At 41.3% G+C, this 21,234-nt stretch overlaps 1 protein-coding gene across 2 annotated transcripts in view; it reads left to right on the forward strand.

Annotated features, from left to right (window-relative positions):
* TMCC2 (transmembrane and coiled-coil domain family 2) overlaps positions 1-20,314 on the forward strand; it is a 71,747-nt gene extending 51,433 nt beyond the window's left edge. For both annotated transcript variants that reach the window (XM_074308946.1, XM_074308947.1), the window contains 3 exons: positions 14,427-15,361; positions 17,731-17,866; positions 18,664-20,314. In XM_074308946.1, the coding sequence (XP_074165047.1) occupies positions 14,427-15,361; positions 17,731-17,866; positions 18,664-18,975 (1,383 nt within the window). In that variant the 3' untranslated portion in view covers positions 18,976-20,314. The remainder of the gene's footprint in view (positions 1-14,426; positions 15,362-17,730; positions 17,867-18,663) is intronic.
* Positions 20,315-21,234: the final 920 nt, after the last annotated feature.

Here is a 21,234-nt window from a genome sequence, read left to right on the forward strand (position 1 = left end):
TTGAAGCTGATGATTGGACTTGGAGCTCGGATAGAAAAGAGCCCTGCTCTTTCTTGAACCAAATAAATGGAGAGGACTAAGCCTGGCCATGGCCTAGAATTAGCAAGAAATGACGAGAGATCGTCAGAGCCAAGGGAAAGCCATGGGAAGAAGGGAGAAACAGAGAGTGCCTAGAAAAGACTAATTCATGCTTGAAATATGGGCCAAATTCATTAAATAATGTGAACCTGAACCTTTCACAGAGCTTTGCACACACAGACACTGAATGATTTCATTGTTTGCCTCTGATACAGGTTGTCTTTTGGTCTTTGTTTACCTGGACAGAAAGAAACTTAACAAAAATAATTCATATATATTTTGCTTTAAAATGCTGATGCACTTTAGCCAATTCCCGAGTTGTTTTTAAGATGTTTTTTGGGGTAGATACAGGGCCAGATAAATGAAAGGAAAAAAAGCTCTGAGTCTTAGGTTGAAAAAAAATTCTGAGTCTTAGGTTGGGGCTCTCCTCATTTTCCAAGGACTTGGAGATACTTGGACACCAAAATATTTGAACTAAGGGAGATGCCTAGTGAAGCAGCCTACTCTGAGGCATAGACTTTGGAGGGGAAATCTTGGGAATTTGTAATGGTAAAAATAACTAGGACCCAAGATGCAGAATAAAACATGCATTTTTAGGCAGCCTTTGTGGGAATTAATTTTGCTTGACTCTGCATATTTGTTACAAAGGCTTTGTTTTTCTCTACCACCGCCTTGCAACTCCCACCCTCAACCCAATGCAGGATGGTGGGAAGGCAAAGATAGGATAGGGCAGCTAGAAAAAGAAATAAAATGATCTTTGAGGAATGTTTTTTTTTTTTTTTTTTTAATGTACAATTGCCAAAAGGAAGCACAGACAAGAAGGATAGTTTTGAAATCTATTGTTTATGTAGATTGTTTATATTGAAAGGTTGTATAGGTGGTTGTGTTGTGTATGTGTTTTATGTGTTGAAAGCTATTGTTATGGAGGTTGAAATTATTAATTACTTAAAAAGAAAAACAAACTATGCAGAAAAAAGAAATGCACTGTTTCATGGACAGATCTTTTTATCTTCTACTATGTATAGGAAGGTGCCCATTTTATTTAGGGTAAAGTTCAGAATAAAAATAAATTTTCAAAAAGAAAGAATCCTAGGGCTTCAGCCAGCTGCAAATCTTTTCCTTGACGATTCCATTCATCTAACATTTTGCTATAGGGAGGGAGTGTCTTGCCTTAAGCCTGTCTAAACAGCTGATTCCTAAATGCAACTCTGGGAGGAAAGCTTCTTAGGCTTCTAGGACTGCCTAGTTGGGTGGGTCAGTGCCTGCCTTCTAATCCCAGCCGCCTGCAGGAAAAGGTCTGGGAACACTTTGGAGTCAAGGTTTCAGAAGCGTCTGGCTGTGCGTGTTTAGTACTGTACAGCAAACTACTAGGTATGGTGAGATTGGATGTTCCCTCTTCCTCGACTAGGAGAAGGCTGGGAGCCTGGGCCCTCTTCTGACTTCAGGACCAGGTCCCAGAAAATATTTGCCCAGCCTCGATCAGCAAAGATGTCCGTTAGTACTGGAATTAACAGATCATTTCTTCCCCTTTCTCCCAGCTGCTTCCTATGGAGCCATCATTCAGGATTATTAAGGGATGAATGATTTCTAAAGTCTCTACCTTTTTTTCCCTTTCAGTTCTTGGTATGTTGGAAAAATAATCAAATTTGGAGTCACTTTATGTGGAATTGGGTCCATGCTCCAGGTCTCTTACTAGCTATGTGATTGATCTGAGCTGTAGTTTCCCCCTTGGGAAAACTTCTTCACACTTCCTAACAGGATTTTTTTTGAACAAATGTTAAAATTATAATTGTGGACTTCTATGATTGTTTATTTTGCTAACCTTTATCTCCTTATGAAAGGAGGAATAATAGGGAAATAACATCTTTCAAAGTGCTTTCATATCTCATAAAATTTTCACATCATCCTGTAAAGGAAGCAGGGGAGTTAGTATTCCCATTTTAAAGAAGAAAAAATAGTTTTGGAAATGTTATGACTTTCCTAAGGTCACACAGCAAAGTGTTGGATTTACCCTCTATACATCCTTCCTTGCACTAGACAGCAAGCAATCCAGTTTAGGCTAAACATATGCAATTCTTCTAAACATTTCCATTATTTATTTCCATGTTCATTATTCTATGCAAAAAAAAAATCAGATCAAAAGAAAAAAAAACAAGCAAACAAACAGCAACAACAAAAAAGTAAAAATCCTATGTCCAAATATTTTATATAACACAAACAAGTTTATAGATGCTAACTTAAGGGATGATGATGATGAGCTCCACTGAGAGATGGAAACTAATAATAATTAGAATTTTATAGCACCTTAAAGTCTACAAAGCACTTTATATATGTTGTCACGTTTAATGGTGGTCACAACAACCTTGTGAGGTAGGTGTCATTATTATTCACATTTTACAGATGAATAAACTGAGATTGAAGATTACATGATTTGTACAGCTAGAAGTGTCCGAAGAAGGATTTGAACCCATGTCTCATCTTGCTTCTAAGTCTAGCACCCTATCCTAATTTTTTTTTCAGGTGAGATCAGCTCAGTTGTCAGGTGACTGGCACTGAGAGGGTGAAAGCTTTACTTTGCCAGTATTTTTCCTTTCTGCCAGACAATAGAATCATAAAAGATGAGCTGAGAAATTCCTTTTGATCTGAATCTCCCAGAATAATTCCAGCTGGAGACCTGGACCTTGGAAGAAGTCTCTGGCTTGGACCTGTCTTTCTTGGCCCATCCCCAGCTCTCCAGGAATATCCTGCGGACTCAGAGCAGCAGAGTCTACAGCAGACTTATAACTGTATTTTTTCCAAGCCCTGGGAGACACTGCCAGGGTGGTGGTGCACCGACAGAGCAAAGTCAGCCTTGACAGGACAAAAGAATGCCACAAGGTTTCTCTTCTTGGTCTCAGAGTTGCTTTGGAGGGAAGCTGTTCAGTTCCTATCAATACTCAAGATGCTAGTTGCCCAGCCCTTGGTGCAGATGGTTAAGGTCCAGGGTTCCCTTTGCAGGCTTCCTGATATGCAGCCTCAGAGCAAGAACTCTGCCTCTGGATTCAGATCTCAGGTCTACAACTTGCCAACTGTGTGATCTGAAGGAAATAATTTCCCCTTTCTGATCCTGTTTCATCTCTAAGATCAGGGCAGGGTCAAACTGGATGATCTTTAAGATCTCTCCTGATAAGTAGGGGAGCTGGCATCCTTGAGGTTGAGGAGCCTTCCCATGGGCCTTCCATTGTCAGGAGGACAGTAGCCCAGGTCGTGTCCGTGTCTGCCACTGTAGCTGCTTTGCTCTGAATATATGAAATCTTTTTTCTTAACTATTTCTTCAATTATGAACTAGAAAACATCAACAAACAAAAATCAGGTGTTTTCATATACAAAGAAGTCTGATTTTACATGACCTCATGGATCTATTCCATGCAACTTGTTTTCAAAATATTAAAAAGAAATGAGAAAGGAATAAGACTTATAGATTATGCAGAAGCCTCACACCTCTATCCTAAAAATTTCTTTGAAAAATTATAAAAGGAACCAAGAAGTGATGAATGTGACAAATACTGAATAACATCACAAAAAAATAAAATTATTGTATCTGAAAATACATGTATTTTATATATGTATGTTTATATTATGTATTTACATATAAATTATCTATAGTAAATTTAACATGGTGGTAACAACATTGCCCTGCTTATGTTTTCCCTTCTCTCTTCTGTATATATATTTTTTGTTTTTGTGTTGTTTTTTGTGAGGCTTTTGGGGTTAAGGGACTTGCCCAGGTCACACAGCTAGTAAATGTTAAGTGTTTGAGGCTGGATTTGTGCTCAGCTCCTCCTGACTTCAGAGCTAGATACTCTCTCTACTATGTTCTAGCTGCCTTTTTCCTCTTTGTATTTAAAAAAAATGTTTCAATGATTCTTTTCTTCTTTTTTTGATGTCACTAGGTGCCTCTACCTATTCTCCCCCCCAATAAAAGTTCTCCCTTATAACAACTAAACATAGTCAAGTCAAACAAATTTGCGTTATACTGGTTGTGTCTGAGAATAATGGTTTATCCTTAACTTCTCTTTAGCAAGGAGTAAGAAGTGCGCTTCAAAAAGTCTTCTGGAGCTGAGATTGGTCATTACATTGAACAGAATTTATTTTCATTATTTTTGTTTCAATCAATGTTCTTAAGTATTTCAAAGTTGTCATCCTTCAAAATGTTGGGTCATTGTATAAATGGTTCTGCTGGTTCTGCTCCCATCAGTTCATACAAGCTTGAAGGGCATTTTAGTGTCTAAAACACACTATGAAGGATGGCATGTCAACTGGACGGGGCTAGGGTAGTGTCAGAAAACGGACCACAGCTTAGGAGGCAGGGCCTGGAGGAAAAGTGCGAGTTTCTGAAAGGGCCCACTGGCGGGCTGGTATGCAGGTCTGACAGTTCCTAACAGGCAGAGTGCCTCTTCTGTTTTTATAGTGCTTCTTGGAAGAAACCCTGTCCTTAAAAGGAGACAGGGGGTACAGTGGATAGAATCCTGGGCTTAAACTCATCAAGATCTGAGTTCAAATTCTGTCTCCTAGTAGAATGAACCAGGGCACATTATTTAACCTCTTAAACTTAGTTTCCTCATCTAGAAAACAAGAGCATTGGATTCTATGGTTTCTTAAGTTCTTTTCAGCACTGAATGTATTGGGTGGTCACCCATTTTCATAAATGATCTGAACTGGGTAGGTCACAGCCCCCCTTAGAAAAAAGCATGTAGAAGAAGGCTGCTCCACCGTGTGATGTTAGAGCATTTCTTGTGCCTTAGATGGATTACTATTAATTTATTTAATTTCAAGCAAATATTGGTTAAATGCCTACTGTGTGCAAGGCTTGGTCCTAGAGGCACTATGACTAGACATCACTCAAATTATGTTCATTCCAATAGCTCAGTCCTTCACCAAAGGATACCATTAGCCTTCCCAGAAGCCTGCTTCAGTGTCATAGCTAGAGGAAGGCACAGGGGCTGGGAGAAGAGTCTTGTCAGATTTATAAATTAGGAACCCTTGAAAGGAACATTTTCTCTCTAAATGAAGACTGTAAGCAGGAGTGTGGTGGTAAATAAGTTCTCATGGTGGATAGGAAGTAGGATTTTAAAAAAAATGATCCATGATCCAGATGGCTTTCTTCTGTCAGCAGCCAGACATTGGACTGAGGTACCCAAGAGTTTGGCTCTAGGAGCCTGCCTGTTTAGCAGGTGGGAGTTGTCCAACAAGGGTCATTGCTCACTCTGCATCTCCCAGGGGCCTGATCATTATCCCTTGTGCAATAGCACTTGGATTGGACTGGGGAAGAGGAAAGGAGTGCTGATAAAGGGAAATGCATCGTATCAATAGAGACAATTCCAGATATGGGGGCTGACAGCTGGGTACAGGCATTTGGTGGGATTTATTTCCAAAATTCATGCAGAGAGCTGAGCTGCCTATTGAGTGTGTGTGTGCTAATTGGAGGAGGTAGAAGAGGATGATTTTGCAAATGTGTGTGCCCAGGTGTTTGTGGCAGTGGGGGAGGTGGGGAGGTTTACTTCCAAAACCCTGGTGATCATCTATAAAGCATCAGAGGGGCCTGGGAGCTCCTAATCTTGAGCATATATTAGGGATTTGAATTGGAAAATGTTTGTTGCTCGTGTTTCTTCCAGCTTCTGGATGATAGAATCTATAATTTATAATCATTATCATTACTTGAGCACTTTGCTCAACTAGTGAAAATATTATTATCCCCATTTTACAGATGAGGAGACTGAACTTAGAAAAGTAATGTGACTTGTCCAAGATCACATAAATGAATAATGTCAGGTCCAGAACTCAGTTCTCTCAATTCTTTTCCAAAATTGTATACTTGGCTCCTGCCCAGTGTAGTGACCTTTTCTCTGTATCACACTGGCTTTGGAGAGAGGGCTGCTCCAAACCATCAGCCATCAAAGTGCAGCTTTTATTTCTCTAGGGTTGTCTTTATTATGGAGGCTCTTCCTCTCCCCACCCCCAACAAGGTTTCAGCTTTGCCAAATACTTGTCTTTCTCCTCTCACTGCCTCACTGACTTATTTCGTCACCCTTTCCATCTGTCTCTTTTCCTCTTCATATTTTCTCAACTCTTGCTTTGTCTTAGTGTGCAGCTCATTGCTTTCTTCTACATCTTTCTTTGTTTCCCTGTCTCCTCCCTTCGTTTCTCTATTCTCCTTCTTTGTTTTCTTCCTTTCTTTCCTTGTCCTTTCTTCTCCCTCTTTTTTTCCTTTTCTTCTTTTCCTTTCCTTCTACTCTTTCTTTCTCATCCTCTACAATTCTTTTCCCTTTTCTTTTCCCTTCCTCCCCTTCTTTCTTCTCCCCACTTTTCCTTCATCCTATTCCTTGCCTGTCTTTTCCCTTCCTCATTCCTTCTCCCTTTCCCTTGTTTTTTTTTTCCTCCCTGCCCCCACTCTTTCCCTTCTCATTGCTCTCTCCCTCTCCTCCATCTCCCCCCTTCCTGTGTCTGCGACTGAAAAGTTTAGAAACAATTGCCTAGTGCTGTCCTCAGCCCAGCCTCCCTCCCTCTTGCCCATCCTGGGAGAGGAGCTGTTGGCAGTGCTACAAGGCTTGCAGCTGAACACTGGCTTGTTCACATTCTCTTCGAGCTTAGCCAGGCACAGCCAGTGGTTCTCTGGACTCCCTCTGGGATGGAGGTAGGAGACCCTGAGCAGAGGGGTGGGCTTCTGGTTAGAGGATCAGCAATCTTCTTCATTCTCTAGAACTCTAAAATGTTCCCTCTTCCAGATTCTGAAGTTCAGGTAGTCCATTTGCCTTGAGTATGGAAAAGGGATCAATGTCTGGGTCTGTGGAAGACTGGAACCCTTGAGTTTTGAGAATAACTTAGCCCTGGGTAAGGAAGCTAGGATAGGCTCTGTATCTGTGTTTCTAAAGCTGCTTTCCCTGCTTCCTGCTCACCAGTGTGCTCAGTATAGCAGTGACTAATGGAATTAGTGACATATTGCCTGAGAGCTCCTGATGGGCATGGGTGGAACTGTGTGCACCTGGGAAGGGTTGGAGTGGATGGTGGGGGAGGATCTGTCAGCTTCTGTGATTTTTTTTTAATTTAGGACTCTCCCCTCCTACTCACCAAAGGTACGGCTGTCACCCCATCTGCCTAGGCCACCAGGCAGTGAATAGTGTGCTGAACTTGGAATCAGGCAGACCAGAGTTCCAATCATGCCTCAGATACTAGATGTGTGACTCTGAGCGAGTCAATTAAATCTCTCTTTGCCTTAGTTTCCCCATGTGTAAAATGGAGTTGATAATTGCAGCACTCACCTCCCAGAGTTCAGATGAGGTAACTATGTAAAGCCCTTTGCAAAACCTAAAAAATGTTAGCTATTGTTGTTGTATTACAACTGGTTACCTTCTAACTGGAGGATCCTCCCTTAAGCAGGGATGTTGCTCGGTTGTCACTCTCCCCCTTTTTTAAAAATTAATTTTATAATTATATTTTTTTGACAGTACATATGCACAGGTAATTTTTTTGCAGCATTATCCCTTGCACTCACTTCTGTTCTGAATTTTCCCCTCCCTCCTTCTACCCCTTCCCCTAGATGACAGGCAATCCCATACATGTTACATGTGCTACAGTATATCCTAGATACAACATATGTGTGTAAAACCGAATTTCTTGTTGCACGTTAAGAATTGGATTCAGAAAGTAAAAGTAACCTGGGTAGAAAGGCAATTCACTCTCCCCTTTTTGCAATTTCTGTGTCACCTCACATATTGGCAGGATACAATTCTGCTGGCTTCTATAGAACGTTTCCCCTCCCTATCTCTCCCTCATGAAAGCCCAATATGGTTGTGTCCTAGCACACCCCAAAGATGGCTACAGGATGGCATCTAGGGAGGCAGCCAGGGAGAGGGCCACTGAGGGATCCTTCTGGACTGGTCACTTACCTGCTTACAAGCCAGTTTAGGATCGGATGATCAGGTAAACATGTCTTAAAAAGGGATTTCTGATGCTACTAAGACTTACAGGAAGGTTTTTAAGAAGGAGACAGGAGAACGGGGTTCTTATTCTGTATTGACTACTTTTATCAATTGATAAATCAAGTAATAAGCACTTATTAAGCATCTGCTATGTGCTGGGCACTGTGCCAAGCTCGGGGTGCAAAAAGAGGCAAAAGAGTCCTTGCCCTCAATGATACTGCTTTATCGATTAACCATTAATTAGCAATGCTTCTAATAGCTATTGGATTTTAAGCAAGCTCTTTAATCTTTTTGAAATTTTATGTCTATAAAATTAGGTTGGGTTGAGCCCCAAGGTCAGTCACAATCATAACATTTTATAATTCTAGTAGGGGAGGAAAGATGGTAGGGAAGGGCATTAACTCAGAAGACAAAAGACCTATGTCCAAATTCTGTTTCTAACACTTAATTCCCAGTATGACCTTAAGCAAATCTCTTAACCTACCCCCAGCTTCAGTTTCCTCCTTCATAAGATGAGTGGTAGTGAACAAAACCTGGAGAATAGTTTACATAGTAGCACAATATTGATAAAGACAACCAACTGTGGAAAAACTTAGGCACTCTTGAAGCATTGTTTCCTCTTTTGTTTTCTTTTTTAAAATATGGTTAATATGGACTTTCATTTTGCATGCCTTCATATTTGCAATGTCTTTTGTATTTCTTGTCTTTTCAATGGTTGGGGAAGGGAGGGAAATGAAAATAAAATCAATTTTTTTGAGGGAGAGAAAAGAGAGTTGATAGAGACCTTCTGAGATCTCTTCTTGCTCTACATCTTTGATTTTAGTATACTCTTCTCTAATGAGGGCAAAAGAAAGAAAATTAGAAAGTGAAGGCGAAGTTGAATGCCCTTATTTTTTCTTGTTTTATATCAGATGTGTAAATTACAGAAGAAGGCTAAACCCATTACACAGCTTGGAAAATGGAAAGAGTATGGGTGTGAATTCCAGCTTTGCCATTTATTAATCTTGGACAACGCACTGTTATTTACATCTCTAAGTATCTGTTTTCTCCTCTTTAAAGTCAGGAAATTGGGACTAATTGACTTTTAGGAGCCCTTCTAGTCTCCCATTCTTAGGTAAATAAGCTCATAAGAGCAAGGAAGCCCAACAGATAGAACCAGGTTCAGAAATCAAAGGCCCCAGCCAGCAATAATAGTCTAGTTCCTGGACCAGAAGGGAATAATTTTTTTCCACCTTTGAGGGTTTTGTTGCTCATTAAGGATAGTTTTGGGCCTCCCCCCCTCCCAGCTCCCAGCTGTTCCTTCCTCTGCTTCCAGGGCACTTAGAATAGTAACTCAAGAAGAACAAAATGCTGACTATGGCAGTGGGCAATCATAATGCTTGTAGGAGTTTTTCATGCCATTTTCTATGTCCACATTGATATCCTCCTCCAAGGGAAATAGCTGCAAGGGTAGGGGCTCTTTTATGAATGAAGACCTTAAGGGCACCAGGCGCACAGCAAATCAGTGCTGGGGAGGAGGTGAGGTTTTAGTTTTATCCTGTCTAAAATACAATTCATTGCCTGAATCAGAATTAGTAGCATTGACCATGGTTTTTGGTCAATCTACTTTTTTTGTACCCATTCTGGGTCCATTTGCTAACCTACCTGGGGCTAGGTTATCCCCCTGGGAAAGAAAAGGCTGCACAGAAAATCAGATTGGTGACTCAAGGCTTTATTTTGAGTTCCAATCATCTACCAATCAATCAAATCAATCAAGCACACCTACTATGGGCTAGGAATTTTACTAAGTGCTGGGGATACAAAAAGAGGCAAAAGAACCCCTGCCCCCAAGGAGCTTACCATCTCATTAATGTGGCTTGTATAGATTTTCATCCTTCTGTTCCTTCAGCCTAGCTGCTGAGAGTAGCTTCTGTCTGACCCATAAATAACAAAGGAAGACAATGCATTGTTAGGGTGGACATGGGCCAAACTTGGAGCCTTGTCTTTTTATTAATGAACATACTCTCATTGCAATTATCAGGCACTAGTACAAGACAGATTGTCACTTGGTCTTCACAGCAACCCTGTAAGATCTGAAGGACTTTTCCCCCATTTTCAGGACAATGAAAACTGAGGACCTGACACTATTAAGTAGCTTGCTCAAGATTAGTTACTTGGCAAGACCAGGTCTCCTAATTATAGGATGAAGGAAAGAACACAGAACTAGGTGTTGGAAAACACCCAACTCTACCAATAACAAGCTGCTTTGCCTCAAGAACCTATGCTCCCTTATTAGTGAAATGGGGAGTTAACCCAAGGTTCCTTTCAGCTCTAAAATTCAGTGATTAAAATGGATTAGTGAATGAAAGGAAACAAGTATTTATGTATCACCTACTGTGTGCTTTACAAATGTTATCTCAAATGTTATGTGGATGACAGGATGGTATTTTCACTTTTTTTGTTGTTGTTGATTTGTTTTATTCTTTCTCATTTTCCCCCCTTTTGATCCGATTTTTCTTGCACGGCATGATAAATAGGGAAATATGTTTAGAAGAATCGCACCTGTTTAACCTATATTGGATTACTTGCTATCTAGGGGATGGGGGGAAGGAGGGAGAAAAATTTGGAACACAAGGTTTTGCAAGGGTGAATGTTCAAAACTATCTTTGCATGTATTTAGAAAAATAAAAAAGCTATCGTTAAAAAAAATACCAAAAAAAACCCAAATGTTATCTTATTTGATCCTCACAACAAACCAAGGAGTTAGGTGCTATTATCATTCCCATTTTACAGATGAGGAAACTGAGGCAGACAGCAATCCATGGTCATACAACTACTGAGTACCTAAGCTCAAATCTTACAAATTCCAGGTCCACTGTACTACTTATCTGCCCACTAGAAAGGGAAAAGAGTTATTGTTGAGAATATTAAGAGATGACATAGCATTGTGTATGGCTTTACATAATGGATATGATATGGATAAAATCTAACTTATTTTCTTGTATTTCACTTGTAAATATAAATGTAAATCCATATGTGCATATATGTATATGTTGTTTCTTCAGAAACAATGTAAGAGCTAGGTGACATAGTAAGCAGTTAGGGCTCTGCGCTTACAGTGAGGAAGATCTGATTCTGCTGAAAATCCTTTCTGTGTGATTCTAGGCAAGTCATTTAACATCTGTTAGCAAAAAAATGGGGTACTAATAACATTTCAGGGTGATGGTGAGGATCAAATGGAATAATATTTGTAAAGTACTTTGGAATCTAATAATGCTATATAAACGCTAGCTATTAATTTATTCTTGTTATGTGGATTTATTAATGCCAAAGATTATATGTTTCCCAACCTAAATAAAAGACTTAAAAAAAAAAAAAAAAAAAAAAGAACATAAGCTCTTAACACAGTGCCTGGCACATAATAGCTGTTTAGCAAATGCTTATCCATTAATGACCAGTCTCAAAACAGCCATGTGAGAAAGGTAGGATAAATTGGTATTAACCCCATTTTATAGAGGTGAAAGGCAGCTAGCTGTTACAATAGATAGAGTGTTAGACTAGGAGTCAGGAAGACTTCTCTTTCTGTGTTCAAATTTGACCTCAGATACTTACAGGTTATGTGACATAACCTACTGTAAAATGAATTGGAGAAGGAAATGGCAAAATACTTCAGTCTCTTGTTTCAAATGAGGTCACAAAGAGTTGGACACAGCTGAAAATGACTGAATGACAACAACGTAGAGGTGAAGCTTTTCCAAAGCCACTCTTTGAACTCAGATCTTTTCATTTCAAATTAAAGGGACTAAGGAAAAATTCTGTCTCCTGCTAATGAGCAACCTGAGATTCTGAGGAGCAAAAACTATATTATATTTATATATATATATATGTATGTATATGTATATATATGTATGTATATGTATATATAGAGAGAGAGACTTTCATACATATATATATGAAAGTATAAATATATATGCATGAAAGTCTATATAGAAGAAAGTATGAGAAAGAGCAAAGACCAAAAGAAATAGTATGAAGGAAAAGGCTTGGATTTAGGGTCTTTTTGGAGAGAATTAGTGACCTGAACAAGGTGGAGTAGAAAATTAATGGCAAATTCATCAAAGACTAAAGGGATCAGGACTAGAAAAGCCAATTGATTTCCAGCCTTGGAATTTCTAAGGTCTTTCATCTTAGGACATTGACAAAGCCAAGTTGTCCAATAATTCTCACCTTGGTGGAAATCAGGTCTAGTGGCTTCTGCATTTAATTGGAATGGATCTATTTCCTGTCACAGGGTGTGAAATGGGGCTTTTCTTAGCTTTCACCCCATTATCTCGTTCACTTTATTCCCTCCCCCCAACACAAACACAAAGAAGAACGCAGCTGACTAGGCAATATACGTAGGGTGTGCTGTGCATAAAAATACCCAAGTTGAGCCATTTCCTTCTGCTTCCGTTGTTGCTTGTGATAAGATACCCCAGATCCTCCTAACAGGCTGAACTAGGCAGCCTAGAAGTTTGGTATCATTCTGAAAAGTCTCCTGGTTTTTCTGTTCTTTGTGTCTTTTGGATGGTGGTATTTTTTTTCCTCCCTCTTATGTGTCCTTTCTTTTTTTTCCCTCATTCTTTTTTCCATTCGCCTGTGATTTTCCCCCTGTCTCTTTTTCTTGCTTTTTTCTTTGTTCTCTTTCCTTGTGGCTGAGTGACACTGGTGTTCTGTGTAGAACTCTGCTGTTTCTGGGAGGGGAAAGGAACAGTGTCTATCATTTTTCCTCAGTTCAACTGCCTCCCTTGGGAAGCTGACTCCTTCAGGTCCTCAGAGTGGTCAGGAACCTCTCACCTGACTTATCCTGTGTGGCCTGTGAGTCACTCCTTTCAGCTTTGGTTCTTGGTGGGTTCTAGCCAGCTGGCTAGGTATCTATCTGAATTCTTCCCAAAGCCTAGGGGAAAGAGGGAGGGGTTTGGATACTCCCACCACCATGAAGCGGAAGATATTGGTGACTCCCCATGAAAGATGGAAGGTAACATCACCCATACTCCAGAGTGTTTCAGGGGGCACTACAGACCCAGCAGCTGGGAGCTTGGTGGGGACAGAAGGAGCCTGAGTCTGGGGAGGGCAGGACTTTCCTGTGGATATTGGAATGGAGGACTGGAATAAGTTCAACATCATCTTTATAATTCTCCAACAAAGAGCTGAACTTATTTAATATATGTACCAAAATAAAGGATGTTTGTCTTTCCCCCAGAAGTTTTCAGTGCATATTTTATTTAGAGGTGGGGAAATCAAGGTCCCAAAAGACCATGTGTCGTTTGTTTTGTTTGATTATGCATTGTTGTGAACAAGTTAGGGTTTTTTTTTCTATGTAGGATGTGGGTTGGAATGTGATGAAGGAATAGGGATTTGATAGAAAAAGGAAGGAAGGAAAATGGAAGAAAGAAAGAAATAAAAGAAAAAGAAAGAAAGAAAGAAAGAAAGAAAGAAAGAAAGAAAGAAAGAAAGAAAGAAAGAAAGAAAGAAAGAAAGAAAGAAAGAAAGAAAGAAAGAAAGAAAGAAAGAAAGAAAGAAAGAAAGAAAGAAAGAAAGAAAGAAAGAAAGAAAAAGGAAGGAAGGAAGGAAGGAAGGAAACACAGAGAGGAGAATAAAAGGAAGGCCAGGAATAAGGAAATAAGTTCGACAGCTTTGAAAACTACAGACTAAACTTGTTATATAGTTTAAAAGTATATGCTTTGTTGTATATACTTTGAAAAAATTGAGTCTTTGTTATAAGAGATGGTTTTCTGGAGAGGAGAGGAAGAAGATATAAGGGAAAATTGTAAGAACAAAAAAAAATCAGTAAAAAGTTTATTTTAGAATGGCAAAGTGAGAAGCAGCCAGATGGTACAGTAGATGGAGCATCAGCCCTAGAATTCAAGAGGACCTGAGTTCAAATGTGGCCTCAGATATTTGACATTTACTAGCGGTGTGATCCTGGACAAGTCATTTAATTCTAATTGCCTCACATAATAGTGATCTGCAGTTTTAGATATAATCTATTTTCCTGTCATATATTTCCACATGGAAACCCCTATTTTATTTGTTGTTTGGTAAATTCAGAATAAAAATTAAATTAAGGAGCAGCTAGGTGGCGCAGTGGATAGAGCACCAGCCCTGAATTCAGGAGGACCCGAGTTCAAATCTGGTCTCAGACACTTAACACTTCCTGACTGTGTGACCCTGGGCAAGTCACTTAACCCCAATTGCCTCAGCAAAATAATAATAATAATAATAAATTAATTTATTTAAAAAGACAAAAACTACAAAAGGACCAATTAAGTAAAAGTCGCATAGTTTTCTTAAGAAACAGAACCAAGAATCAACCCCATCATCCCCAATCTATTTCAGTAATCTCTTTCCTTTTTTTCCTGTCATCTCCAGGCAGAAAAGGGTGACCTCATCACTCTTCCTGGGGGCCCCGGCCATGGTGAGTCAGACGGCCCCATCAGCCTGGATGTGCCCGAAGGGACCCCAGATCCCCACCGGACCAAGGCCGCCATTGAACACCTGCACCAGAAGATTCTCAAGATCACTGAGCAGATCAAGATTGAGCAGGAAGCCCGGGATGACAATGTGGCCGAGTATTTGAAGCTGGCCAACAATGCAGACAAGCAGCAGGTGTCTCGCATCAAACAGGTGTTTGAGAAGAAGAACCAGAAGTCTGCCCAGACCATCGCCCAGCTGCACAAGAAGCTCGAGCATTACCACCGGAGACTGAAGGAGATCGAGCAGAACGGACCCTCGCGGCAGCCCAAAGATGTCCTGAGGGACATGCAGCAGGGCCTGAAAGATGTGGGCGCCAACATGCGGGCGGGCATCAGTGGCTTTGGGGGTGGCGTGGTGGAGGGCGTGAAGGGAAGCCTCTCGGGGCTCTCCCAGGTGACCCACACGGCCGTGGTGTCCAAGCCCCGGGAGTTCGCCAGCCTCATCCGTAACAAGTTCGGCAGCGCGGACAACATCGCCCACTTGAAGGACCCACTTGAGGATGGTCACCCAGAGGAGGCAGCCAGGGCTTTGAGCGGCAGTGCTACCCTGGTGTCCAGTCCCAAGTACGGAAGTGACGATGAGTGTTCCAGTGCCAGTGCCAGCTCAGCCGGCGCGGGCAGTAACTCTGGGGCGGGGGCTGGCGGGGGGCTAGGGAGCCCCAAATCCAACACCCTGTACAGTCACCCCAACAACCTAGATACTCTTCTGGAAGAGCTGCGGGAGATCAAGGAAGGCCAGTCCCACATGGAAGACTCCATGGAGGACCTGAAAGCTCAGCTACAGCGAGACTACACTTACATGACCCAGTGCCTACAGGAGGAACGCTATAGGTAAGAGACTCCAAGATCACTCAGGTTGTTCCTGCAAATTTGGATTTTTCTCTCTTCATACTTAACGCTTAAATCTCTCTCTATGAGGTGAGAATGGAAGAGGGATCTAGGAAGATCATGGAATACTTTGGGGCTACCTAAAAGCATAAGGGTATATTAGGATGACCTTAGGTGATTTTACACACATACACATATATGTATATGTTTATCTGTCTTTGTGTATATGCCTACACACATATCTGTCTATGTGTACATACACTATGTATACACACGTGTGTATATGTGTAGGAAGTAACTAAGTGGTTTAGCAGACAGAGCACTGGGCCTGGGGTCAGGAAGACCTGAGTTCAAATGTGCCCTCAAATATTTATTAGCTGTGTGATTCTGGACAAGTCATATAACCCTGTTTGCCTTAAATCACTGGAGAAGGAAATGGCAACCCACTCCAGTATGTCTGCCAAGAAAAACCTACGGACAATATTGTTCCACAGGGTCATGAAGAATCAGATATAACTGAACAACAGTGTGTGTGTATACATGCACTTACATACCATATGTATACATATAAACATACATAAAATATCTATTTTTATCATATTCTACATAACTATGTATTTTATGTATGTCTATGGACAGCAAGATAAAACAGGAAGATTGTGAGGAGGCCTTAGTTTTATCCCCAGGCCTAAATAGCTATAGGACATAAGTTAATGACTTCACCTGCCTGAACCTCAATTTTCCTACCTGTATAACAAGGAGACTGGATTAGATTCCTTCTAACTTTAACATTCTATGATTTTATGAGCTGGAGGGATGAGGAAAGGTAGCAGCAGTATCATGGAAAAAATAGTGGATTGGAAGTCAGGAGTTCAGGGTCCTAGTCCCCGCTGGACCTTTAAACAGCTGAGTAACCTTAGACAAATCATTTTCCTTCCATGGACTTCACTTTCCTATTCTGCAAACCAAAGGGATGGATTTGTTGGCTTCTAAAGGATTTTCAGGCTCCTAAATTCTACAAGTCTATGAATATCCTTAAAATAACAAGCACAGCTTGGGCCAAGCAAGCAAAAGGCCTTTGGACATTACAGGGAGAGGAAAATGAAGAATAGAACCAGTCTAGGTTAGCATTTCTGATACCCAGCCAAAACCAACTGGGGCTGCTTTCTCTCCCCTACATAGGAGGAGGGGTGATAGTAGTGGAGATGGCGTCATTGTTGTTGTCATAGTGATAGTTCATGTTTTATTTGGCATTTGACACTTTTCAAAGCCATTTCCTCTCAACCAGTCAATCAAGAAATATTTACTAAGTTCCTACTGTGTGTTCCGAGCCCTGGGTTAAGTCCCGAAGATACAAAGGAAGGCAGAAAGTCAGCAGAGACAACATGTAAGTGGCTAGAGACAAATTATTGACAGGATACGTTAGTGATAACTAGCAGAAGGGAGACAATAGAATTATGAATTTAAACAAGTCTTCTATGAACATTGCAGTACTAATACATGCTGTATGATAGTTGTTTGATATATAGTAGAAATAAGAGCTCACTAACTCATAGAGCTCTCAACTTAGTGTCAGAAAAACCTGAGTTTGAATACTGCCTCAGACAATTATTATGCCATCCTGGGCAAGTCCTTTAACCTCTGAATGCCTCAGATTGCCCAAATAAAATGAGGATAATCATAGCACCTACTTCCCAGGGTTGCAGTGAGGATAAAATGAAATATCTGTAAATTGCTTTTTATTGTTAGCTATCATTATTACTATTATTAGTTGTAAGGACCAAATGAGTTACCATAAAGTACTTTGCAAACCTTGCCCTGATAAAAGCCAGCAATTATTATTATGTAAATATATGAGTTGTTATTCTGTAAGTTCTGTGCTTGCCTCTCAGATCCTGTTGTCCCTAACACTCTCCTGGTTAGGATGCATCCCAGTTTAAAAAAAAAAAAAACAAACCTATTTCCATATTAGTCATGTTGTAAAAGAGAAGTCAGAACAAAAGGGAAAAACCATGAGAGGAAAAAAAGTAACCAAAAAAAATTGGTGAATACAGTATTACCATCTGTTGCCTTTCTTGTTGGTTAACTTTTTATATAAGTTATCTTGTCTCCTCAGCTAGATTATAAACTTCTGGAGACCATAGATTTCCCGTTTATGTTTCTATTCTTCCCTTTCCCTCTGCTTTTGTTGCCCTGTATTCAGAGTAGGAGCTCATGGAATGTCTGTTTAACATGAATGAATAAATGAATGAATGAATGAATGAATGAATGAATGAATGAATGAATGAATGAATGAAAACTAGACAGGGAAAGAGGGGGAGGCATTGGACCTATAGCAGCAGGTGGACTGTCACTCCCTGTTCCTCCACCAGGTATGAGCGCCTAGAGGAGCAGTTGAACGACCTGACGGAGCTACACCAGAACGAGATGACCAATCTGAAGCAGGAGCTGGCCAGCATGGAGGAAAAAGTGGCTTACCAGTCCTATGAGAGGGCTCGAGACATCCAGGTCTGTGGGGGTTGGACTATGTCAAGTCAAGTCAGTCCAGGGATGGTCCTGAGAATGGTTTTTTCCTCCTGTAAGGACTGGTGATAACAGTAGGGTAGACTTCTTGTCTTTGCTGAGTTGGAGAAGATAGGAGGATAGAAAGAAAGAAAATGCAAGAAAGAAAGAAAAAATTCTGCCAATATTGGTGAGATAGAATGAGGGATAACACAGGCATAGCAGATAGACCCCATGGACACAGTAAGAGCTACACAAGTGCTGGTCTATTATAATGCTCATCTCCAGGCAGTCTGTATATTGCCTTGCAAATAGATACTGGCCCTTGCCAAGCCGCCTTCTCAGCCTTGCCACAAGGAGCACTCTGGGCTGATTATAGAGCTCTTCTGATTAGGACTGGATCAATTTACTCCCTTCCCCCGCCCTCCTTTCTTAGACTTTTATGCTCATATTCATAACTGGAACAGCCCAGATCAAAGTTGTAAGTAGATGAAATATGGCACTGATAGTCAGGAGACTCTGCCATTAACTTGCTCTTCCACAAGCTATTTCTCCTCACTGGGCAGGTGTTTTCTCATCTGTCCAATGAAGGAGTAAGAATGGATACTCTCTAAAATCCCTTGCACCTCTTAGTTAATGTTAATCTTCATGTTTTGGGACCTTATACATTTTAATCTTTCCAGTGTAGGGCTCCAGCCAGGATCTGTCCCCTTCCCCATATGTTAAGGTGGGTTTAGAATGGTAGAGCAGCTTCCTGGGCAGATAGATCTCCTTCTTCACCCTGGTCCTCTTTCCCACCCCAGGAGGCTGTGGAGTCCTGCTTGACGAGGGTCACCAAGCTGGAGCTCCAGCAGCAGCAGCAGCAGGTGGTCCAGCTGGAGGGCGTCGAGAATGCCAACGCGCGGGCGCTGCTGGGCAAATTCATCAATGTGATCCTGGCGCTGATGGCTGTGCTGCTGGTGTTCGTCTCTACCATCGCCAACTTCATCACGCCGCTCATGAAGACGCGTCTCCGTATCGCCAGCACTGCCCTCCTCGTCCTCATCCTCTTCCTCCTCTGGAAACACTGGGACTCCCTCAGCTACCTGCTGGAGCACGTACTACTGCCCAGTTGAATCACCAGCCGGAGCACTTCCCCAGCTCCCAGGCAGCTTCTGTTCTGGTGGGGAGACCTGGCCCCCCTGGACTTTTTCGTGTGTTTGGTTCAGGCTCTCGCCCCAGATTCCTGCACTCTGTTGTTTTCCTTCCTTTTCCTTGTGTTTCATTCATATCTGATGATGTTTCCTCCCTCCCAAGGGAAAATGGGTAGTTCGGAAGCTGACTGCTTCCCTCCCTCAGCACAGATATGGGAATCATAACAGAGTGGAGAAGAAAACCAGGGCTTATATTTATTTGATTACTTAAAAGACATTCAAGGTCTTCCTGCTGACCTAGAGATGGCCCTTTGGGGCTCAAGAGTCATGGAAAGAGAGAGGAAGGAGAGGTCTTTGCTCTGAGCCCCTCAGGAGAGAATTCACTCTGGAGACCTCTCTCCAATTTGTGCTCAGGACAGAGATGGACAAGCAGACCAAATGGGAGAGAGAGGAAGAAGTTCACAGACCCCTGAGGTCTAGGAGAGGCCATTGGAGGAGAGAGGTCTTGGAAGGGCCAGAAAGTGGTCCCTGGGGCCCCAGATGTCTGCAGGGCAAAAGGGGACTGAGAGGAGCTGGTTCCCAAGCCTGGCTCAGCCCTGTCTGCTGCAGAGCTGAACTCTGTGAAGCACAGGATACGGACTACACTTGGGAATTGTGTGTTGTTGGGTTTTGTTTGTTTGTTTTTTTTTCTGTTTGTCCTTTTCATGCTGTCATTGACCTGGCGTTTTCAGAAAAATACAGCATTCCCATCCACTTAGCCAGGGGCCCCAACCCTCAGATATGGGGCTCCTGTAAGTATTGTCAATTTATTTATTTATTTATTTATGGCTGCATTTCCTCTTTCCATCCTGAATTCCAGGGACCTCTCCCCCAAGTATCTTTTCCTCCTCTTCTTTCCCTGGAACCAGGGTCTTACCCTGGGGATTTCCATCTGGGTAGGAGTAGCACTTTCATACAATTGCCTTCTGGATCACCGAGTCCAAATTGGGAGCAAAGTTACCAACACCCACCCCCTTTATCGTGGGACCAGCTCCCTAGATGGGGCAGAAAGAGTCTAGTCTCGGCCTCCATTTTTTATGTCTATTTATTATTAGTATATGTGTGTGTGTGCGTGTGTGTGTACTTTTTTTTTTAAATCACTGGAGTGTTGTGTATGGTTGCTGTTCACAGTTCATGCCTTCCCATTGGCGCTTCCAGGAGAAAAGGGGGTTCCTGGGAGAATGAGCAATAGAATCTCCCAGTGTCGGGTGAGCCCTGTCCATGTGGAACTTGACTGGGGATTTCAAGAGAAATAAAGAACCTCCCTGAATTCTCAAACCCATATTGTGTTGTCTGAGTTGATTGTAAAGGAGGTGTCCATGAAAGCCACTGCCCTATGTTCTCTTGCACCCTACCCTGTCAACGGCTCTGGTAAAATGGGTGAATCCACAGGAAAAGATTATGACTATACTATCACTGCTGTTAAAGATGAAGATGAGGTTAATCTTTGCAAAGTGCTTTTCCTCACAATAACCCAGTGAGGTCAGTAGTCCGAATAAAATTATCTCCATTTTACAGAGAAGGAACTGAGGGTCAGACAAGTTAGTGGATAGCTCCTCATCACACAACTGGCAAATATCAGAAGTGGTAATTCAAATTCGAGTCTAACTCAAAATCATGTATTCTTTCCATAGTATAACATTGCCTCCATGCAGACAATTACCAGTAATTTTCCTGGGCCTCAGTTTCCTCATCTATAAAATGGGAATAATGATATTTTTACTACCTATCTCACAGGGTAATTAGAAAATTGCTTTGAGAATATTAATTGTTGAAAGTTTTCGAGACCATATTTGTCTCAGTACTTCATGACCTGAATGAAGCCTAGGGCTACATCCACTGTGTCATCAGTTTCCATGGACAGTTGAATGTAATCTTAAACTCTATTAAATTTAAAACAGAAGAAATTATAAATACATATAGGGTAGGAATTCTTTGCCTTCAGGGCAAATAACCTTAACCCATGACATTACTCTATTATACATTCAAAAGATGTCCTATCAGTGCTTTAAATATCATGAACACTTATAATTTATTGCCTACTTCTAGGTGACAATCTGGTATTAAGAACTGTGGCATAGCCAGACAATGTTTTTCAAACCCACTAGGAGAAATCAGTAAAGAGATTATCCTACACACCAAAAAGAAAAAAGGAATGACAACTAAATGTTTTATCAAACTTTGCTAGCATGGATTAAATAA

This window comes from Sminthopsis crassicaudata, chromosome 4 (assembly GCF_048593235.1).
Source record: "Sminthopsis crassicaudata isolate SCR6 chromosome 4, ASM4859323v1, whole genome shotgun sequence".
In the NCBI taxonomy this organism is placed as follows: Eukaryota; Metazoa; Chordata; class Mammalia; order Dasyuromorphia; family Dasyuridae; genus Sminthopsis; species Sminthopsis crassicaudata.